Source organism: Columba livia, chromosome 11 (assembly GCF_036013475.1).
Source record: "Columba livia isolate bColLiv1 breed racing homer chromosome 11, bColLiv1.pat.W.v2, whole genome shotgun sequence".
NCBI classification, from domain to species: domain Eukaryota; kingdom Metazoa; phylum Chordata; class Aves; order Columbiformes; family Columbidae; genus Columba; species Columba livia.
The window spans coordinates 13,635,855-13,659,491 of NC_088612.1; the positions used below are offsets into that span (position 1 = coordinate 13,635,855).

General features: G+C 39.3%; 1 protein-coding gene across 1 annotated transcript in view; it reads right to left on the reverse strand.

Annotated features, from left to right (window-relative positions):
• Positions 1–23,637, reverse strand: part of PRTG (protogenin) — an 86,203-nt gene that overhangs the window by 8,284 nt on the left and 54,282 nt on the right. The window contains exons 12-18 of the mRNA XM_065076904.1: positions 9,702–9,797; positions 8,959–9,145; positions 7,144–7,271; positions 6,210–6,380; positions 2,447–2,629; positions 1,189–1,309; positions 105–270 (exon numbers count right to left, since the gene is read on the reverse strand). Coding sequence (XP_064932976.1) covers positions 105–270; positions 1,189–1,309; positions 2,447–2,629; positions 6,210–6,380; positions 7,144–7,271; positions 8,959–9,145; positions 9,702–9,797 — 1,052 coding nt within the window. The remainder of the gene's footprint in view (positions 1–104; positions 271–1,188; positions 1,310–2,446; positions 2,630–6,209; positions 6,381–7,143; positions 7,272–8,958; positions 9,146–9,701; positions 9,798–23,637) is intronic.

Consider the following 23,637-nt stretch of genomic DNA (forward strand, 5'->3'; position numbering starts at 1 on the left):
GGATTTGCAGTGTATGTAGTTTACTCTGAATAAGGACTCAGATGTTACAGCAATGAATTCTAAAGAAAGATTTCTGTTTTGGGAGTGGGTAAAGCTCACAGTACCTTAGCATCGATGAAGCTGTTTCCCACTATCATTGGCAATAAGGATTCTTCATTCTCTGCAATTCCTTCAGTACTCTTCTCCACCTCATTAGCACTGGCTAATGAGATGCTGGTATGTGACAGCTGGTCAGTGCTTTGCTGCACAGGTTTAGGAGCAGATGTTTTCCTGCACAATGTTAAACAGGAATAAAATTGACCCACAGGAAGAAAATATTAAAAAAATCAAGGATAAACTTTAAAGCTATTATTAACCAAATAATATTGGTATATTCTTGGCATTTACATTTTATTATATGATACTCCTAACTCTCATGGAACTTAAATGTTATTGCTTGTGATAAAAATAACATCTGCTTCCAGTTCACCATATACAGTAGGCTACAAGCTTATGTGCAGAAAGGAATTGTCATGATTAGTACTATTACTTGGAGGAAGTAACCAGTAATAATATTAAGACATTTCTACCGTGCTACACAGAGACTCTCTCTCCCAATCCATGGGTTTTTTTCTACATGTATGCTAACATGCCATTGTTACTAAAATATACTTCCAGACAGTTTTAAAATTTATTATTTCATGAAACTTACGTTTGTTCTGATCCCAAACTTATGGGCAGAGTCACTGGGCCAGTTTTGCCCAACAGCAGTGGATATCAAGACAGACAGATGGTGGCTTACACCACTGCAAAGAAACTGCATTATAGAACTGCTTTATGTCAGAGTTCCCCTTGTCCAGCCACACCAGAGGATTAAAGCCTTGCAAACCAGGTCTGGGCAGGCTGGAGGGTTAAGCAGGAGGAGCGGATGATGTAAAGCAGCATGCTTATCTGACTCAAAAGGGTTTTTTTCATTTGGAAACATGCCTCATACTTAATTGTCAAAGCACCACTGACTCACTCTGTGGGTTCTTCCTTCTTTTCACTGGAGAAGGGACTCGGGTAGAGTAAGAAGAGCCAACAAAGTGCTTTGTTTTCACTGCTGGTAGGAATAGGTGAAGAGACAGAATACTTCAGAGAACTTAGCACTCTTGGAGAAGAAGGCATGTCCCAAGAATCAGTGCTTAGTCTTGAAGAACATAAACATACCTGGCTTTACTGCGATAAATTAAGATCAGGATGCAGAGAAGGATGCAGGTCAAGGCTATGCAAACCCCAACAACAATGCCAGTCATTGATTTCTGGTCCAGATGGTAATAGTCAGAATAAGCTATAGCAAGAAAGAACATAGAAAGGCTCAGTAAATACAAAGAGTTACCTGCTGCTCCCTGTCAGGAAATTAATAGGGCTACAGTCACAACCAAAGAGGCAAATGCTTCCTTTTAATGAGATTTCCAGACCTTATCTGTCATACATTCTGACACTTCCAAAAATAAAACTTGTAGACCAAACAGGAGAGTATGCAGTTACGGTATGGGATGGGAAAGACTGCCTCACACCACAGCCACTTTGGTGACCTACAACATGGAGCAGAAGAGCTCTTTCTAACCCCTTCCTTACAGGGTGCTACTAGACAACAGAGGGAAAAGGCTTGGAGAAGTCTAGCCACTGTCACCTAGGAGGGTTCACTTTGGTTTATGCTTTGATATCATATGTCTGTTAACATAATCCTGAGGGTGTGATTCTGTTTGCTTATTCAGGCCTAAAATACAGCTGTATACCAGGGAGGGAGAAAACCTAAGCAAGAAAAATCCCTGTGTTTCAACCACGACTAAATGTGGAGCAACAAGGAAAGGTTAAAAGGTTCATGTACCCGAATAATTACTAGCTCTTGTCTCCCCAAATTTAAAATCTGTAACAAGTCACCAAGATAAATCCTCTTCTACATCAGACAAAGATAATGTGTTCCTCCATTCTTACATGGAGAAACTACTGATGTTACCTTAATTTCCACAAGGTAGCACATAGTGTTTCCCAAAGAGCTGCAGGTGGGGCTGACTTCTTTGGTGAAAAAATATGCTGGTATATCACTGCCTGACAGGTTTATAGGGGTTGCTGGAACACCAGGAACCAGCATATTTCAATAGATTTGAGATGCCATCTCCCTGCCGGGCTGTCTGGTTCTAACTGACCCAGTGCTACTGGTATCTCGAGCCAAATAAAGGACTTAAAGGAAGTGCCTTAAAAGAGCGACTGCAAAGTTGATATGATGTAAAATTCAAACCAGTTACATATGCTCATTTGAAAGTCAAACTTCCATCTTCTGAGCAAAAGACTTAAACCAGTTCTGTAAGGATTGCCCCACATAAAGCAGAATGGTTTACTCAGAAAGCTTAATAAGCTAAAACGAACAAGGATCTTTTTTCCTTGTACTTGTGACAGCAGTAATCAAAACATTGCTACTGACTTGTGGAAGCTCCCGAATCCAAGCGTTTAGGTCTCTGATTAGACTCCGATGTCTCTTTTGGCAGGACAGCAAGTTCTACCGCATTTGAGAAGGGTCCTTCTCCCACTTCATTGGAAGCTGCTATTTTGACCAAGTAGACATTTCCTGCTACAAGGTTTTCCAGCAAAGCCATGGTCATTGCTCCTATGAAAAGATTAGATACACAGTTCCAGTTATACAAAATCTGTGGGATTTAGACATTAGGGCCTACACTTTCTTTCCAATACCATCTCTAAATCTTGTTTGAGGACTGCAATCACTTCTGTACATTCTAACCTGCATATACAGGGTACAGATCAAACACCGGGGTTGCCTGCTCATCCCTTTTGTCTTTTCTCTCCATACTGCCTGAACACAGCACGCTGTGAGGTGCCAATATAGTTCAAAACCAAGAGTAAAGTATTTGCTACGATACACAGCACACTAAACCTAAATCTAGCACTAGCTACATTTCAGCTTTTATGTTGTGATTGCACCTGTGAGGAGATGCTCCAAACACTAAACAGACTTCCAGGCAGAGAAAATGTTAGACCTCTCTCACACACTAATCTATGCCCCTCTCCTACATCCACTGTACCATGAATGTGAATGAAAATTGTCATAACAAAATAATTCAGGTTCAGTTTATCAAATTTCAGTCTAGTTGGTTAAATGAACAGGACAGATTTGGAACAGCACATTATAGCACTTTAAAAATAAAATTAAACCCTATTAAGATGGGCATAGGCCTCCTTGATTACTATGCATCTAAGCTGTGCTACTAAAAATATTACAGAAAAATGTCTTTCTCACATGCTAAGGATTCATTTCCTAAAGTCCCTGGAGGCAGGAAAAACAGATTAAGAACATAAATAGGATTCACCGGCATCATCCTTCTATAGGCAAAACTCCTATTGAAGTCAATGAGAGCTTTGCCTGTCCAAGGAGTGCAGACTGTTGCTTAAAATTCAATTCCTTTCTAAGATGCCTGTATTTGTTCCTACCTCAGAAATCTACTGCCTTTCTTTCCCTAAATAGTGGCAGTTACAGAAACAAATCTGTCCCTTGTTCTCTTTCGCATATTCCATTCACTTTCTCCTGAAAAGATTTAAGTCTAAATTTCAACCTTTCAAATCAGTTTCAGAAGTCAGAATTTATAGTATCATGGGAGTGTACAAAATATAGGGTCGTGTTCACAGAAAATATTATACTTGCAAAAGGGAAGCTACTTCAAAAGCTATTTCAGTTCTTCCATAAAAAACACCCATTTGAAGTAAAATGTGAGGTATCTGTAACCAAAGGAGCTGTAATGCTTAGCACCAGCAAGGGCAAAAGGTCACCTTCCAATATTACAGGCTCGTTCCCATCAGTTCCTTTCAAATCTGCTGCGTGGCTAAAGCCAAGTAAGCACTTTGTACTGATTTACTGCACACCTAGTGTGTAAAGGCTGTAACTTCTGATCCACTTGAAGAGAACTAGGGAAAAGGGGGGCGGTGGCTGGAAGATACATCACAAATCAGCAACAAGCATTTTCTAATTCTGCCATGGCTATCACAAGCTCAGTCAAATTATAGGGTTTAGTTTCTTAGGTTGGTGGATTGGTAGAAACTTTCATGCATAAGCTAAAGCCCATACTAGGGCTTTTATAGATGGGGGTAGGATCAGTTTGGGTTTTTTTTTTTGCCTTGTTTTGCTGGCGGTGGTGTTGGGTTTGTTTTGTTTCGTTTTGTTTGTCTTGATTGGGGGGGGGGTGTCTTTGGAGGTATGGGAAAGGAATGGGGTTAAGATTTCATAAATCTGTACAAGTTTAGTATCAAGCAAGAGAAGACAATTTATTGCATAGGGTTAGCTGATCTTATTGGAATAAATGCATTAAAACCCCCAAACCATGCTTCTACCTCAAATTACTTATCAAAGGACTGTCATGGGACTATCACAGTATTTGCCCAATTTTACATCTACCTTTTCTTTCACAGGTCTTTTCATTTCTACTTTAACTAAGAGCATTACAGACGGTCCTAATGTGTCAGGATGCCCAAATTCTATGCCATATCTCAAACCCTAATATTTCTGTCAAAATACAAAATTAGTGACTCTAACATTAATGGACATAGTAATACACTGAGATTTACAGCTGTCCATTTGCTCATTCCCTCCAACACTTTCACTTAGGAACGTATGAAAACGTTTACTGTCATTGCCAGCCCTTCATCCAAAATATCTATGGTAAAATACTATTTGAGACACAGTTCAGTTTCACAGTCATGGCTGAGCTTAAATATATACCTGAAAGCAATTCAGCCACATACAACAAATACTGTGTTTCATCAGCAAAATGTCAAGATGTATTCTTCATATATAAGCCCTCTGTGTATTTATATCTGCTGGGTTTTTAGTGAGTAAAAATTAATATTAAATTTGTCCTTTAATATTACAACTTTACATCACTCTTTCTTTCAACAATTTAATGGGACATCTTTATACCACTGGTTCTTTCAACAGTTCTAATAGTGAAAAAACCATGGGCTCCAACTTTCCCCTATAGTTAGAGCTCATTGATATTTCAGACCAGTTATTTTTCACATATTTTTCTTAAGATGAATAGTCACTTCATCACAGTTGACCATTCTATTTGAGGCCAGCCCAACAAATACCATTCTCCTCCAGCAAAGACCAAGTGGCACTGGCACCTTTCAAGATGGCTGTTGGTCCTTGGTCCTCTCTTCAGAAGCAGCACGAACAACCACCATGTTTGAACTAAAACAGTTTACTCTCACTGATGGTAGAGCAAATTGTCCACTGTGAGTGCACTCATTAAGCTTTATGAATTTTCTACACATAAAATGTAAAGCCTCACTCTGTTGACAACCAAGCTCTCAACCACGAAATAACTCGGAACAACAAAATAGTAACTCTTCCTGGGCAATCCTCTTAAATAAGCTACTCAAGCACATGACTTTTCTCTGCAACACTGAGCTTCCCTCTCTAGTTTAATATATGTTTAGAACATTACCTATTCTGAACTGCCTCTCCCTATTTTGAACACCAACTGAACCATAAATGCCTTTTTCCTGGCTATAGTATAAAGCTGTTCTTGATGCACCTCTTCAAATCATAGTATTATTCTGGAAAGTGCCTATAAAAAACATAGGGTTATTTGCATCTAATCACGAAGATGTGACTGCAGTTCCTATCACGCTACCTGAGTTACTGCTAGATTAGCTAGCTGGGGCCCAGCAGCAGAGTAGAGCCAGAGAGTTAAATTGAATATGCAGAGCAATTTACTGGGGGTAGAGGAAATATCATTAAGCAAACTGAGCTAACTGGATGGGCAGTGATCAAAATAACAGAAACCTACACAGACACGTTTATAAATTTATTTCTGGAGAGCGAGGCATCTCAGAGACTTCAGATTTGAAAGAATGCATTTACAAAATAAAACCATCACAATCATGGTTGCAACAGAACTAAAATGGATATAATTGATTTATGAGACATTTTGGTTCACATGCACACACTGAGCTCCAAAAAACACAGGCAGCCCCTCCCCTCTCACCTTCTAAGTATTAGTTGTTTTTTAATACATTTTCATCACAACCATGGGAATATTTCTAAACTAACTGTAACTTTTATGTGAAAATTTGTATTAATTTCTTTCTTCTTGTAGTCCAAGGGAGCTGAAAGTAACAAAGCATCTTATAAGTAGCATCATTGTCTGATTCATAAGTTTATAATTTTCATTTACCTTCTCTGTGCAACACTTGCCATTCACCAGCGATCCAAGACTTCCTGGATGCGTAGAGAATGGTATATCGTGTAACAACTGTTTCAGGACCATCAGGTGGCTTCCAGGAAACCAAAGCTGTATCATCCTCTATCAAAGTCACCTTCACTCCTACTGGAGGGCCAGATGGTGCTGTGAGAACAGTAACACAATGCTATTAGGATAACCTAATTTACGTGCAATTAAATTGCTCAGAAAGAAACTGATGAGCAGACCTAATGACTACTGCTACATCCCAGATAAACAACATATAAACAAACATATGCTCACTGCTCCTAAAGAGAAACTCTCCTGTTAACTCTGATCTGGTGAATAGCTTAGATCTTGTAAAAGCAAATTTCATCTTTTTCCTTCAACTCCAGAAAGAAACTGCGACTGACAAAAAAATCGCATAATTACCCTGCAAACAGGTACATCCCAAAGACTGCAATGCTGAGAACATGAAACTGAAGGTTTGATTTTCACTGACCAAGCTGACAAAAAAGCAAACCAGCAGCTAGGGCAGGATATGTTTAATATTCTTATGGTTTCTAAAATTTCTGGGGTTTAAAATATGTTTCCATAATATCTATGAATCAGCCCTGTCTTTTCAATACGTATTTTAAAATTCTTATTCAAGTTAATTACATTCAGCGGTTGCTAATGGTTTAAGTATATCAAATTTTACATAAAAGGCATTGCTGATTTTGGGTAGATTTTGAAAAATAATTTCACAGTTCCAAAACATGGATTTTCCTGACAGTATTTTTCTCTCACCAAAAGCAGCAATATCTGTATCTCAGAGGGAAGTATTTCTGTCTCTTACAAACAGTTAAAATTAATAAACATTTTTTAAGGCCATTTGGTTTACAAAGCTTTTTTTTTAGAACCACGTGGTCCTCTCCTGGTACCCTACCTTCTGGAAGGGTTGTATGGTAGACTACCGGACTCCAGGGACTGGAGAGCTGGTCCACATGCAGCCGAACTGCAAATTCATACATGGTTTTTGGCTCAAGACCTTGAACTAACATGTGAGTCTCTGACCTGTACAGATGAAGGAATAAAATTAATTTAACAGCAGCAGTTGACTTGAAGATCCCAAAATTCAAATGATATCTCTTAGTCATTTTGTGTAGATTCTCACTGTCAGTTCAACACAAGACAAACCAGTTCAAGTCCAGACATGTGCTCAATCCACGCTGTCTACCTGAAAATGTAATTGTACGAACACTGGAGCACTTGGGAGGATATTATATCTGCTGTCAGTTGACTTGAGCTCAAGTTTTTATAAAGGTTATTTGGGAAACTGACGCACAAGCAAGTCCAAGAATATTATTTCCCAGATCACCAGTAGGTATCCTAAACTCAGCTCTTTCCACATTTGTTCATAGGACACTACGCTTCAAGCTGGAGTAACACTTAAACCACAACCAGCACCACAGCTGAAAAGGCACATGCTGTTGGCTGCATTAGCTTTTCCTGGATCTGATTCTCAGTCCCCAGAACAGACAACATATATGCACAACTTCCACTGCTGGCCTCCGTCACCTCATGTTTAGAGGCTCTCTGTAGAATATGAATGTTCCCTACTCATCTTGTAGTCATATTTGGCAATTTATTAATTGCAAAAATTGATTATATGAATTGTAATATTGCAATTTACTATTTAATCACAAAATTAATTGTAGACATTCTGCTTTGTTTTGATTCTGGGGGCACAGGGAAATTCCAGGTGATAATACCCAAGTCAAGATCAAATCTCAGTTTAAAATAGCATTAGTCTACAGATATTGCTTTATTAAATCCCATTTAGTATTTTCATCTTCCATATTGCAAAGGCAGTCACCACTATTAGCAATGGTTTCATCCTATCACAAAAAGCAGCATTCATTGCTATGCTCCATATTGCACACTAAGAATTTTACATGGTGATTATACTGTGTCTAATCATTAAGTCAGGAATCATACAGCAGGGGAGGTGTTCTATGAAGAGAAAACCATCAATATTAGGATGGAAACTATCTTTTAAGACAGCATTTTTCTTATTTAGAAGGCTTGAGTAAACCCAAGTATTGAGGGAGCTACACACACATGGATTCCCTCAACAGCACCATGGCCCCCAGCACAGGCAGTTGCAACAGAGCAAAGTCTTCTACTCCCAGCACTACCTGGGCAGAGAGTTGAACCCCAACGCCCAGGCAGAATTTCTTCTGTGTTCTACCATTCTGTGGCTCATGTCTCGCTTCTCTGAAAAGCAAGCTGTAGTTCCCACTCAGCTTTCTCCTGGCAGACCGTCACACACTCAGGAATGTGGCATTCCCACAATAACATGCTCAACCTCTCAAAAATAAAAAATTCTTGTTTCCAGTCTTAAATTCAGACACTGGATCAAGTCCCATCCTAGCCCAAAAATGCAATCTATAAAATAGGTAATCTCTTTGATGGAAGAAGAGCTTAAGATTAAATTCAACTTAGGCAGCTAGAATGGCCATTAAAAATTCAAGAACTTTTCCAGGGATTCAACACAGGTAGAAAATGAAACCATTCTATGAACACAATATAAATAACCCAAGAAACAGAACTAGCAGTCACTGGGCAAAACACACAGTCCTCTAAGGGAGATAAAAGTTGTTACAGTAAAAGGCAATTAAGAGAGGGCAGGAAGAGTAGAAATTGAGTGGAAATGATCTGTAAATGGGAAAACAAGACTCATTATTAGTGCTACACTCACGTTTGAAGGTAGAGAACCAGAGAAGCATTCTGCAGCCCCACTGGGTTGCAGCGGATTGTGTAGTTAATGACTTGCGCAGATGTAAAGGCGGGCTTTCCCCAGTGAAGGTAGATAGAAGATGAAGTGTTAGCTTTGGCATAGAGGTGGTGCGGGGGTGGCGGCGGTGGCACCATGCGATCACGGACAGCTGTTTAAAAAAAAAAAAGGAGCATGGATTATTTAACAAACTGTATACAGATACTGTCAAGATTAAGAGATGGGTCTGAGCCCAGAGGTTTAGATTCAAATCTGTCCCTGCCCAGCACTACCTGGTATTCAGACCCAGAAATCTGGCTCAAGCTATTAAAGATCCCTCCTAACCCAATACATGTCATTTATTCCTTCTGTAGGCCCACTTGTTTAGTCAAAACCAGTCAAAACTACAAACAGTTACAAGGGAGATACATCTTATGAGAGAGAAGTCTGTCATAAGATACACGATACGTCACTGGTTAGACGATACAGACAACCCACTAGGGGAGGAGAATGTGCTTGGTGGCTACCTTGTTTCCCCAGCTGCAGTTCATGAACACAGGAGACTGAGTTGCCAGATGACTAGGAAAGTATTTGTCAGGGATATGATCTTTCCGGTTCTCTGTTTTACACTGAATTAGTTGATTATTTATAGGTTAAAAACACAGAGCTGCTGGGATGGTGCAACAGCTCAGCTCTTAATAAATTCTTCATGCACCTACAACACTTACAGACACATCCTGGAGTGCTGACAGTTTGGTCTGCCTGATAACCTTCTTCCATGTTGTTATATGCCAGCAGCCTCACATGATACTTCCTTCTAGGATCTGCACAAAGAGAAAAGGGATAATTAGACTCCAGAAAAAAAAATATGGATTTGCAGAGTTCGACAGATAGTGAGATAAGTTGGTTCTTCTGCAAGTTTGGTTCAAAACTTGTCTGCTGCAATTAGCGCAGTGATGAATGGGCTGGATGCCTGGAAGCCCATCTTTTCTCCAGCTCTGTGAACTTCCCTCAATCTTTGCCCAGACTACACTCGAATCAGTCACATATCTGCCATTCTTGCTTCCAACAGCCTGAAACTGAAGTTTGTAATAGAAATCAGTGGGAGTAGGATAAATATCTCATTTCTATGTGTAAGAAAATCACACCTTCACAGCTACATAGATTTAATAGCATTATTTAACATATTGAAAGTGCTTTCAGTCTACGGTAAAGATTAGTTTAAAAAAACAGCATGAGGTTCACAGAAACCAACATTTATTTCTGTAATTAAATAAATTCTGTAATGGCTGTAATGAAGCTGGGCAAAGCACATGCAAATACACTGTGAAACAACAGTGTCTGTTACTAATACGTTTGACTTGCAGCTTCTGCTTCTACATGTTTTCTTGAAAGCTGGCTCTGGCTCTCCGAGAGGGTCACTGTTCCTAGGTGGACCCTATTTCCCTTTCTCTGGGCATGTCTCTGGGTACCCATATTGCAGTTTGCTGCTTCTCTCAGCTCTGTTAACAATACATTTGCCTTGATCCAAGTGAAAAATCACTAGAGAAATGAGTTAGAAAGGGGCCTTGAGCTTTCTGCAGGTGTGACAGCATGGGGTACCCACAGGTGGTGAGGAGTGCAAGCCACTGGGATGGCTGCACGGCTTCTCTACAGCCTGTTCCTTCCTAATGCTGTTTGCAACAAATCCCTTCCATACAATGACAACTTGCAAGGTCCTTGCTACTAGTACGTATGAGCTTCTCAGCTAAACTTCACCCCAGTATTGATGTAGATATTAGGACGTTTTCCTCTTCTCTTGTCATGAACCTATTTCTTCCTATTAAGATGATATTATCCCTTCTCAAAATACGCTCTCCTCTCTCTCACTTTAGCTGAGATTTGACCTGGCCTCTCTCATGATATAAACAGTAACACAAACCCCTGACATTTCTTCATGACAAACAGGACTGTTTTCCACATCAGATCGTTAGCTCCCTCTGCAGTCTCTGCACCAGCAATACAATCTTAACAACTCTTGATTTGATCTTTCTATAAAGACGGCATGGTAATTTTATAATAACACATTTTGTCAAATCTGTTCATATTTATTTTGCAACAGACAATCTTTTGGCACTGTTGTTACCAATATCATCTTTAAATGAGATATCACTAGGTGGAGTTTACATGTCTGTGTATGTTTATTTTTAAAATACCATTTACCAAAACCTACATATAGGTGTAAAGGCAAAGGGGCGCTTAAATTTGGATTAAAGTATTTCTTTGATGTGTTTAACACTAAAGGTGGAATAGGCAAGAGAAGCCCAGTCACATTTTTCAAATAGACTTTAACATCACAAGTAGACAATATAAATAACAAAATGTCAAAAAATGAGGTTGCTTTAAACTAGAGTAAAATTCTCATTTGCTTTGAAGATTTTTTCACTTTACAATATCACTATCATGAATGACATCAGCTGTTCCCAGCCAACAAGTTACAATCAGAGAAAAGTTGGACAAAACCACATGGGCTAACCTTAAGCACATGATAAAAGAAAATATAGAATTTTAATATTGAAAATTCAGAAAGATAGTAAGATATTTCATGTAAATCATTACAATCTCTTAAAAATTTGTAAGAAACAAAAGACACATGAAGGGAAGGTGCATTTAAGAAACACTGAGGCCAAACAAAAAGGTAACTGTGCTTCAGAAAGACCAAGTGATTTGAATACGCCAAAATCAACTTATGGTGACCTGCTGAGGTTAATTACAGCACGCAGCTCAGGAAAGCAGAAATATATACTTTCCGAGGCTGCTTAACCTGTGGTACGAATACATATATTTAGCATATAACTGAAATATTCCAAAACAAAGCCAGAATTTTAAAAATATGCCATCAAGACATCTTTAAGATCTCATTAGGATTATGCTTTGGAGGTTTTTGTTATAATAACCAACTCTCCCACCCATTCTTAGAAAAAATGTCAATTCAGGTAGTATTTAGCAGACCCTCAAATAGATTCCACTGAAACAGGCGGCATCCAGCCGGCCAAGTGTCACCATCTATCTTTTTCTTTCCAAGTTCCTGCAGAAGAGACCCCTGCTGCATTTCCGCAAGAGACAGGATGACAGACACGACAATTTATCATCCTGCCGAGCACCTTCAAAAACTCTGTGCCCTTTGAAAGTGGTCACCCAGAACTGATCATCTACACTGTGAAATGAAGAATAGCTAAGGTCTAGTGCCCTGCTGAGCTGAATGAGGAGCCTGTGAGGTCTGTTTATCCTCACTGCCTTTTTTCAAAAAAAAGAAAAAAACCCCAAACCCACCGAATTCCTCATTAACACGTGATTGGGGCGGAGAGGAAGAATAATGGGATGTGGAAGAAAGGCAAAAAAATAACTCCCATGAAAAAAAAAAAAATTAAAATGTCTTCGAGAAAAAAACAAATTAAAATTCTCATTTTTATGTGTCTTTAACACTCTGCATTTAGAAAAAGCACCATGTTGAATACCATTCATCTTAGTCTTGTGTAATGCAAGAAGTTTCAAAAAGAATTCTTTGTATATAGAACCACCTGTTTAAAAATAAAATTTCTCAACTAGTCCCTACCATCTAAAAAGCAAAGTTATCTGCACTCCAGGACATTGTGGTTTGATTGGTGGCAAGACTAGTTCAATCCAAAAGCGATGTGAGAATTTTTAAGCTGTCCCACATTACTGCTTCTATGGTTGAAAAACCATCTGCTGGTATCTGTAACTGAAAGAGCAACTGAGGAAGGCTGCCTTATATACTGGCCTAGAAAAGCCTAAATGTTATAGTAATCTAAAAAGAATAATGTAAAAGAATTTTAAAGACAGTGTACAGAGCAGTGAAAGAAATTTAGGTGACACTCACTTCACAGATTATATGTATAATATTAGTCAAGACCAGTTCAAAGTACCTGCTGGGATGCTGTTGCATGTTAATCATGCTTCAACATATGCCATCCAAGATAATCAATAGCCCAAAATCTGCCTCCAGTTCCAACAGATACTTGCACATTATTTGTTTTATGAAGTACCCTCTGTTCAGAATATTTTAAACAATTGTTAGTTTCTTTTACAGGCTTATGATTTGATTTACTCTTCAAAGGCAATCCCAGTACAAATTTGGCATAAAGACTTTTATCTACCAGTTCATCAGCTGGATCAAATGTTCAAAGCCAGACATCGTTAAAGAGAAAACAAACTTCAGGAGCTTTCTTATCTTTAACCAGCATAGATATCCTGAATAGTTTACACATAAATCATTGATAAAAGATTGGGGATAGCATGGCCACCTGGGGGCCTGACAGTCTCAAATTTAGTGTATGCCATCCATGCACATTATACAGCAACAAGAGGCTTGAGGGGCTCAGAAATCAGGGAAGCAAGTATTGAGACCATCAGTCATGCTCATAACAGATCCAGGAGTAACACATCTTTCCACAGAAGATCACCACTATTCAGAAACAAATTAGATGCAGTGATTTACTCAACCCATTCAACACATAAATTCAGTTTAAGTAAAAAAACCCTCACATCGAGATTTCACGCCTGCATTTTCAAAATTTCTCTCAACAACCTGGTAACACTGAGTCATTTCAATTAATTCTCTTGCAATTACCAGAATTTGTGTGGTGATTGAAGGCTTGTTCCCAGACATAAGGTGAATAGGAACAATTTCCTAGCCTATTTACCAAATGGCTAAATTTTTTTAAGTTAATTTCTTTCTGTTGAATGTGGTTTGGGTTCTGGTTGGTTGGTTTGTTTTTAGTGCTGCTGGCATTAGATTGTTGTAAAATTGTCACAGTACCTATAGCTTTTTAATGGGCATTTTTATTGTTACTACTTAAATCAGCTGGTAGACACAAAAACTGCACTATTTGTACAAATCAAGAGGCCAGAACTGATGTTGATATAAACATGGTAGAGCTAATTAATAAATTTTATTACAAGAGTGCCTCTGGAGTACACAGAGACTGTCTTTTCAAAGACATTATAGGCTGGATGTGATGAGCTTGCAATAGCTTCACAGAATACAATGGATCTGCCTCACACACCCTTTTCATAGAACCAAAACCTGTCAGTATTAAAAACACATAAATAATAGTCCAACCAGAGGCACAAATTTTGCCTCTGGTAATTATACTCCTATGAAATAACAGTAGGAAAAAGCTAAATATTACTTACATTAATTCAAATTACCAAAATAGATACTGTCCTATAAATCATTGTTTTACAGTTCACCTAGGATCAGCTTAATTTTCCTCTGGCAGTTTTTGTAGGTAGGTCACTGCTCCCTGCTGATACTCCTGTGGAATCCCATATCCTGTCATTCACTCTCCCGTAAACATCTGCCGTGAGTCCTGCAGATTCAACCCTGACGGGTCTTTCAGCAGCAGGACACATGGGGGAGCCTTCTCTTTGTTTTGCGAGTCTATGAATGGGTTTTATACCTTCTAGTAAATCTACAGCAATGCTAAGTACTGCAAGTATGAGGGAAAAAATTGTTAAGTTAAACTATCATTTAAAACATGGATTGTAACCTGGAAAAAACATGAAACATTACAGTAGCTGAAGCCTGGTAAGAGTTCAGATGACAATTTTTTACTTGTGTATTTTACTGCCTTACTACATCCCTGAGATATAATCTTAGAGATTATGTTCAGCTTCTCAGAAAGCAGATAGTAAGCTCAGAGAAGTTACTGGTGTTAATGCTGTAAAAACAGATTGTTCCAGAAAAATATTCCAGTGCACTCAGATGTTCCAACACTGCTTTTGTGACAAGTCATTTCATTTTCCAGCATGGAGGGAGAACCACAGCTGCTTATCTGTCTGGATGCAAGAAACTGTGAGAAACTGCAAAACTATCCAGAAGAATTGAGGCTCGATTTATTAGCAGTTCTATTACTCTACAGTTCATTACAGTATCCACGTTTTATTGCACCAGTTCAAAGTTATTCAGTATTCTTTACTACTGCCATCAGCCTTGCTTCTATGTAAGTCTTCCATTTCCCTTTCAGTAAGGGGAGAAGTTGCTACTACAAAGCAGCTGTCAGTCAGAAGTACTCGCCCATTTTCTTTTCCAAAACATAAGATTTTAATATGTTCAAGTTTTATCTATTTACTAGTTAAACATGGATTAAACATGCAGAGCCCAGTTTTAAAAGCTTAGGAAAATATAAATAGTCTAGTAAATATATACACAACGGTAAACCAAAGCAAGTACAGAGTTGATATCTTCTCATGCCAGAACTAGTTTTACTGAATGTTGGTGTATTCCATGGAATTCCACTGAGTTACTGTCTCAGACTTAGTTCTGCAGTTCTTCTAAAACATTCAGACAAACACACAAAAACATATAAAACAATCTGCCATTGTTCCACAACAGAATAAATGGTGCTTCTGTTGACCCTTACTGGCCTCTGAAATACATCCACTGAGGACCTAGGTTTTGCTGGGACGATTGTCCTCTGTTTTGAAGACACTTCCCTAGTGATGCAGGTGACATGGGGAGAGGAAGGAACATCTCTCCAGCCGACGTGGCTAGTTCCATCTGGTAGAGTTATACCTCATTACTGCCAGATGGTGTCCTCATGCACTTCCAAGGAACACAGCTGGAAAAACTAGCGGCAAAGATTAAATGCCTATATTAGCAGTTAAACAAAATGTGCTCCTAGTCACTTTGCAGCTGGTGAAGTACTTTCTCATGCAACTACCTTATTCTAAAATGGCCAAGATTGCACAGACTGAACTTTCAGGAAACGTTACTAAAACCAATAATGTCACTTCCACATTCACAATGGAACAAAATTCCCATTCTCAATACATTCTATTAGATAATTAAAATCCCCTAAATTTAAAGCAGCACAAAACTAACAGCATAGCCAATGAAAAGTCCTAATTCATATATAATTCCATCCTCCCTTCTCAAAAGAATACATAGAAATGCATGCAGCCTGATTACACTTTCACACCATCTTCAAATTAGTTTTCTGCAAAAGACTGAACTGCATTTAGCACATTCGGATTTCGATAATTTGCCTTCATACAAGTCTTCTATTCCAGGTAAATTTGTAGCATTATAGATAAGTCTAAAACCTGCAACAGGAAGTTCTACAACCACATTGTATGCACGAGACACACTCTGGGTAACTGTTCTTCCAGCTGAAGCTTATATTGAATACAAAACGAAGAGCTGCAAATCAAGAGTGTTATATAGCTGTGTTTGCTGGTATCAACACAGACAAAATTTTGGCTTTTTGGAAAATGCTTCATAGAAAGCATCTGTTTACGGGCTACTTAGCCAAGGTTACAAGAGAGTGTAATATTGCAACCCCTAAAAGCCCTGTCATTGTTTCCTTCAGCTGCTGCATGTTTGTGAAGCTCTGAAGGCCTTGAAAGGAGGCAGAGCAGAGCCAACAGGTCAGGGCTAGATAAAATTAAGAAAGAATCCAAGGTCAGACCATGAAAGGATTTTTTTTCCCCCCCTACCCCTCCAGAACAGTGAGTCCACCTCTAGCAGCCTTTCATTCAGTCCTGATAAGAAGAGACAGCACTCCACAATCTGGATTTCAGACTTTTTAAGCCCTCTTTGGGGAGAGGAAAATATAAGGAAGCCAAAAGAAAATGGGCATTTTACCATCATTTACTGTTGACTCATTAACTCCGGATAACTGAGGACACTTTCACACCAGTTTTGAACATCCCCATTCTCAGCACTTTAAAAATAAAATATTGATAAAAATAAAAGTATTGAGTGCTTTGTTATTGTTTCTAAAAGCATCAGGATTACTCAAAGTTTCTAGTGAAAAAAAATAAAGTTCAGTGGCTTGATGTTCTGAGTTGAATTCAGTGACTAGAAACCTGGAAACAATTTCTTCAGCTACATCCAGTATGTGATTCTTGCAGCTGGGGAAGGGGATAAGAAAAATATTTCAGTTTTATTCTAGCTTACATACAAAATGCAAATAATTCTTTTTTTTCCTTTCAATTAAAGGTATCCAAAACCACACTACACTCAGAAGGCTGAAAAAATAGTTGTTCTAAGGACAAAACTTCTGTGGCCAAATGTCCATTTTTAATCTTTTGTGCTGCTGGATTTTTTTGTGTAACCTACAGGTCCATTGTTGGGTAGTGGTCCGTCTGGGTAGCTCATTGGTCTGGTTTGCCAGGGTGACTGCGCTGCCCCCCAAGCCCATCCCTTCAACACAATAAACTCCAGATAATTATTCAAAGAAGAGGCCAGCAGCATGGGCTGCTCTGACATCGGGTCATGGCCTTTGACATCGAATCTGGGGCTAGCCAAAGTCTGCTCCAAGCAACAGAGGGCCAGGGGAATTATTAAGGGGGAAGGGTGGGAAAGGAAGAACACTGAGAAATACTATCCTTAAAAATGTACTTTTGAAGCAAAGTAATGTAAATACAGCAGAAACTTATTAGGAAAATAAGCAAAAACATTTCAAATATACTAGACAAAAGGGAAGGAGAAAAGTGCATCAAGCCAAACAGTAACATAACGCCAGGAAGCAGAATGATGATACAGATTCAGGTCTGTTTCTCTCAGAAGCAGGTATTCCCTCGCAGATTTTCAGTACTGGATTTTATTTTGCTTTTCTAAAAAATCCCCTTTTACCTTGCTCGAGTACATGTGATTAAGCAAAGAAACAGTCTAGCAATCCAGTTCTATTATGGTTTTAAAAACCTTGTCAAGGTGCTGGGTATGTAATTTCTAAGTCTTATTACTAACTTCAGATAATTTAATTCTATTTTTAAAGGAGCCGGAATTTCAACTGATCGCTGATTTTAAATATCATCTTTATAGTACCACATTAAAATAGTTTGAGAGGTTACAAATCACCAGCATTTTACATCTCATAGTTTCTTTTTCAAGTGAAAGGTAACTTTAAACAGTTAGATGGAACAAAGACTGTCTGTGATACTTATGTTTTTCTTTGCAAACCAAATAACTGAAGTAGAAACTAAGCAATTTGTTCTTTGTACAACACCGTAGAAGTTTATTTTGGTAGAAACTAGAACATATGACATATGTGAACTGATCCAGCTACACGGTCTGGCTTTCCACGGCTTTGGATGGCTCTCGCTTATTTGTCTAAATCTGAAAAGGGTCTGTATCCCCTTTGTAGCTTTGCACTATCCCCTTAGAGGGCCCCAGGACAAACAACACCTCACACCCCCTTGCAGTAAAAACATCACCTCTCCTACTGCCCACCATCAGCAATAGCAGCTTTATACAAAAAAAGTGTGGGGGGAGGGTGAGTGGGGCAGAATGAATTCTCAGCATCCAGCATTTTGGCCTTTTGGAGATCACAGAAACACGAGAACTATCCAAATGTCTCTAATCTTTTTAAAAGAAGTGAAGCAAATCTCAAGGATTTTAAGTTTGCTCCATTTCCTTAGAGGTGCAGAACATTACCACTACGCCTGCAACATTTTCAATCAGTCCCAGTGTTTCTTTAGCACTTCAGAGAACTTAAATTGCACAAGCAAAAAGCTCTCTTCCAATATTATTCTAACACCACACTCTCTAACTAGCAGACACCCTTATGTTAACTAGCCTGGCTCACCGTTTTCAAAGTGAGCCCTCAAAAGCTAACTTGAAAGCAATACCAGAGGCCTGGACAAACACCTAATTTTGATCTTTTGTGCTCGTCTTTTCTTCTGAGAGACCTTTTCTTTTGTTGCTGCCCAGTGGAAAGCACATAGCTCATTGGTCCTGCTTTGAAAGATGAGAGCACTGCCCCTCAGTCCACCCCTCAGAGCACAATCACTTTAATGGAATTATGTAGAGAGGCCATCTCTGGAAGAAGAAAGGGAGGGCGAGGGGGAGGGAAAGTGTGTCCGAAGAAGCCAGCAGAACCTTAATTATCGCCAGTCACTAACACAGATATGTCCACTGAGAATTCAGGCAGTGGTCCAAATAGGATGTGCCACCCATACAACAGGTTCCCTTACATAGAGCAGCTGACCCATGTACGAGTGACAGAAAACAGTGAGATAAACAATATAGTAGAGGATGGGGGGGGGGGGGGGGGGTGTATGTGGAATAAAATCCAAAACTCACACATGACACAAATGCAGCTACAAGCATGCCTCAGAACAGGAGTGTGCTATAAAAGGTTCTTTTCCATAAGCTGGAAGAGATTGAAAAGATGCTCTCCCCAGTGAAGACCATTTCTGGGTTGCAGACAGGAAGGAAGTTCAAACAATTTGCCTGACCTTCATGCTAAGAGGAATGCTTCCAGCAAATGCAGCTAAACACAATACAATAAGCACTTGGTTTAACATCTGTTTAGGTACCAAGCTCTGTCATACACACACAGTGACTGCCCGACATCCAGCATCACCTTACAAACAACACATTTTTACACAATGACAAAAGGCAATCTGTTCACAGCTCCCAAACTTTCCCCTGAAGCTATGAAATAAATTTTCTTTCAGAACCAACATTTTCTGCTGGTCTGTCATGGACTCCCCACACCATTTTGACCCTTTTGTGCAGCAAAATGAAAACACTATCTATCATTACTTGCACCACAGTGACTTTCTAGGAGGTGCACTTTTTCGTTGCAAAAACATCTGTGCTCTGGTGACTCCTCTCAGATCTCAAGCTTTGGGAGCCGTGCTCTTGCAAGCATGACTGCAACATGCAAAAGTTTCAGGTAGGGCAACTCATAAGTAGCCTGGCTATCTCCTTGAAAGGGCGACAAGGAACTGCACTAAAACACATTCAAATTGCTAGGTGTAAAACAAGTCAGCTGTGACAGGAAAACAAACAAAATACATGCAAGTAGAAACCACCACTATATTTTTCTTAAGTCAAATATTGGCTGCACAGCCTATATCCAGCTGCATCTATAATTACGGCCCAAACTTCAGCAGGACATTCTGTTATTGCAGGTGTCAAGGGCCACGTATGCTCCTACACACACAACACTCCCTTTTATTTGTCAGACACCAGGCTGTGGTGGTTTCACCTCCTAGACAGATAGATCTGCGCTCTGTGTCTGTGGGCTTGCTGGCACACACACTTCTGTGAGCACTGAGCTATTATCATACAGACACTTTGCAGATGTAAATAAAACAGATGCAGATGGAAAAGAAGGTCAAAATTGGGCATTCATTTATTGAATACAGGGTGGAGGAGCAAGATAACCTAGAAGGCTGATAAGTTTTATAGTAAATTTGCCAAACTGACACATTTGTCACAGACTGTGATACACATTTACTGCTTCTAATATGACAACTCTCATAGTTCATTTGCTGAGGTTAAATTCAAATGCACTAAAAAGCATTAAAATAAAAGGCTGCCATCAAGCTTCATTTGTACACTACTTTTAATGCAAAGTCTTGCACTTGTGAAGAGTTCAACTCAAATGCCTTAGCTCAGCAGGTAATTTCACCCAAAGTGTGGTGGCATAAGGACACAAGTCTTGTTGCTCTGTCACAAAATGCATTGCAGTAGCTCCTCCATACATGAACACGTCAACTTTTCCCTCACTATCTTCTTAGACACCTCATTCTCTCCAGCCTCTTTGACTGCTGTGTATCTTTGACATTCAGGAAGGGTATTCATTTTAATTACATTTAGATTATGCCGAACAACCTCCCTAGTGGTTTGGCACAGCAGTGTTATTTTTAGCCTTCACATTCTCATACAGCACATCCTGGATTTCTAAAACATGCCTTGAAAAAGATTTCCATTTGTAATTATAATAAAAGTATACAGGAACCTACAACATCCTTGGCTCAAATATGCACTGCTGTTATATTCAATGGCACCCAGGCATGAGCTATTAATAATGAGTTTTGTGGTAAGAATATGCTCAAAAAGGTTTATTAAAAGAACACAGTAAGTGACAGCTTGTCATCAAGCGACAAAGCCTGATATACTACATACTTCTATTTCTTCTGGAATGCTTTCGCTAAGCTTAAATTAGGTACAAATATCCATCTAGAAGGCCAGGAAAATTTGCTTCTCTGTAAAAATTATCCTAGCTTTTCATTTCTACACTGATGCCACTTAAAACCACATTTCCATGGTATCTTCTGCTCATCTTTTTCCAGGCCAGGACTCTGCTCTTCTAAGATAATTTGCCAAAAGGATTACTCAGTCTATACGAGTGGCAACAGTTGTGCAAGTTAACGTTGTTGTTGCTTTTAGTTAAATAGCCTTCAAACAAACCTTTAATATCTATTTAATTAAGACCAAATTTCTGGAACAGTATTCTTGAAAGCACCACAGACAGATCTTGCAGGTGGTGTAAGAGGAGTCAACATGTGCATTCTGAAATTGGAGTTTAGAGTAATTCTCTGAGCTGGGTTCTGAGTACTAACACCCTTTACAAAAATCTTGTTTAATGTCCATACAAAGAAGCATCTAAGGAAGAGTAGCTTGAAAGATTTCAGGCTTCCTGAAACTTTCCAAAAGCTTTTGCTCTTCTGGCTGACAACACAGCACCTATTATTTCTTTTACACTTTGTGGCGTTTTGTAAAGACAAAAGCGTAGTTTTCCCTCACTTGGAAATGGATTACAACATGTTTTTAAAGCAAATACAACTTACTACAGGTAAACACTTTAAAGGATGCTCAGAATAGCAAGAACAACATGGAAAAGTTATAACTTATCAGAATCTGGAATAGAATTTCACAGGTTGGTTCCCTTTTTCCAAGAATGTTTTTTGTGTGTGTATTTTCTGTAATTATATACATGGGAACTTGGTCTGGCTTAGATTTTTTCTTCAAAATGTTTTTCTTTGACTTTTTTTTTTTAAATAAATAACTTCTCACAGGAAGTAATGCTGTTGTCATCAAAATGTTTCACCATGGACCAGTTGTAAGTTAAATCTTTTTCCATACCTGCTGTATTTTTGAATTAGTTTTGTGAAAAACAAGCATTGAACACATGTCAAACAGTGTATTAACAAAATGAAAGATACAGAGTAAAAGACTGGGAGACTACTCATAAGGAAGGTTATTTTTGTTATCTTTCCTAATGCATTCAAGATTTAAATCCAAGCTATATTACTATCTTGATTGAAAAAGGGAGAACAAAATTATCTTGATGTAATTCCTCTGTATATGAAGTTTATACAACACTTAGAAAATGGAAAGCAGTCTGACTGATTGATTACTTCAGTAAAATAAACACACAGCTACTTAACTCTTAGCTAGCTATCTTCCTTTGTACAATTAAAAGGGTTTCTCATCATTAATTCAGTTTTACAAATGCTAAGTTGAGCCTGCAGTTTGATGAGCATTTCAAACTAGCATTAGCCACCGCTGCTGCTGAAAGCAGCCACCCAGCTTCCCTGCACCCTCCAGCCCCTCACTCCTGCCACAACCTTCCTTTGCCGAGTTGTTTTTCATTCCAGCCAACTTCCCGGCCTGTCCCTGGCCAACCACACAAGTGTTAATGCAAGCACAGAGAGAAGCAGCACGAATTAGTACAGACAGGTACACAAGGAATGGGGGGTGTTTTCTTCCCAAAGTGCCAGCTTTTGCTACTTTACTGTGCTCTGAGTTGCACTTTGATGAAGTCTGAGAACTCAGCAACGTGTCAAGGCACCAGAGCGAACCCTCGGCAGAACCACCTGGTCGTTCCCAGCGCTGGCGCGCTAGTTAGGACACAACACAGCCACCATGGGTCTGCTTCATCTTATGGATCCTGGTGAAATCATGAACCTCAAACCTATCCACACAAAAACTCCAGTGATAGAAAAGCCATGTCATGAATTTATTAATAAAAGAAGCGCCCCTCGAGGGGGAGCTGTTATCTAATAGACTGAAAGCAAGCTGTAAATTTACAGGTCGGCTCTGTCATCGATTTCCAGGATATCATATCGTACTTAGTTTAAAACATCAGTACCCAAGCAACTCCATGAAAAAGGCCCTTCTCTTCCTCGTGTTTCAGGTACCCAGTTTGTAAGAAGAGGCAGTGAACACTCATCCACCAGTGAAACTCACTGAAATGGTTACAAAGTGCTGGAATACCGCAGCATGTATTATTAGCAGAAATAACAAAGAAAAGCGGAAATATGATTTCTGTCATAGCGCTCCAGGCAGCATGCTTCAGCTGCCTTGCACAGGGGCACAAGGGACAATGCAGGCTCTGGGGTCCCTCAGGGGAGACTCCTCCTGGCTTCAACAAAGGGGAAGATGACCCTTCACAGACAGATCTTCCAATAGGGTGGCTCAAGCAAAAGAGAGAGAAATAGGCACTGCCAGCCTGGCCAGAGTACCCTGGACTTGTGCCTGCATTCTGAATCATGCTGAGCAATTCACTTTCCTGTCCTACAACTTGACTGTGCTTGGGTGCTTTACTTCAGGTATTTTAATGGGTTGATTGGACACATGACTGTGCTGTCATTTTTAAAGGACAGGGGTGATTACCACTGCATATATGATAGGGCTCTTCCAACCACAGCCTGTGAATACCTGCCTGCTCTGCTTGGATAACATACAAAGACTTAATACATGCAAGCCAGCCCTGAGCAAAGTTTTCCAGCACAAATAACTGGTAGGGAGTGTCACAGCTGTGGACTGTCCAAGGCAAGTGGTTGTCACTGAGGCAACAACAACTGATGGGAAACTACGAGAAATTAGGTATGGGCAAGTGAGGAGTAAGAAGGCAGCCA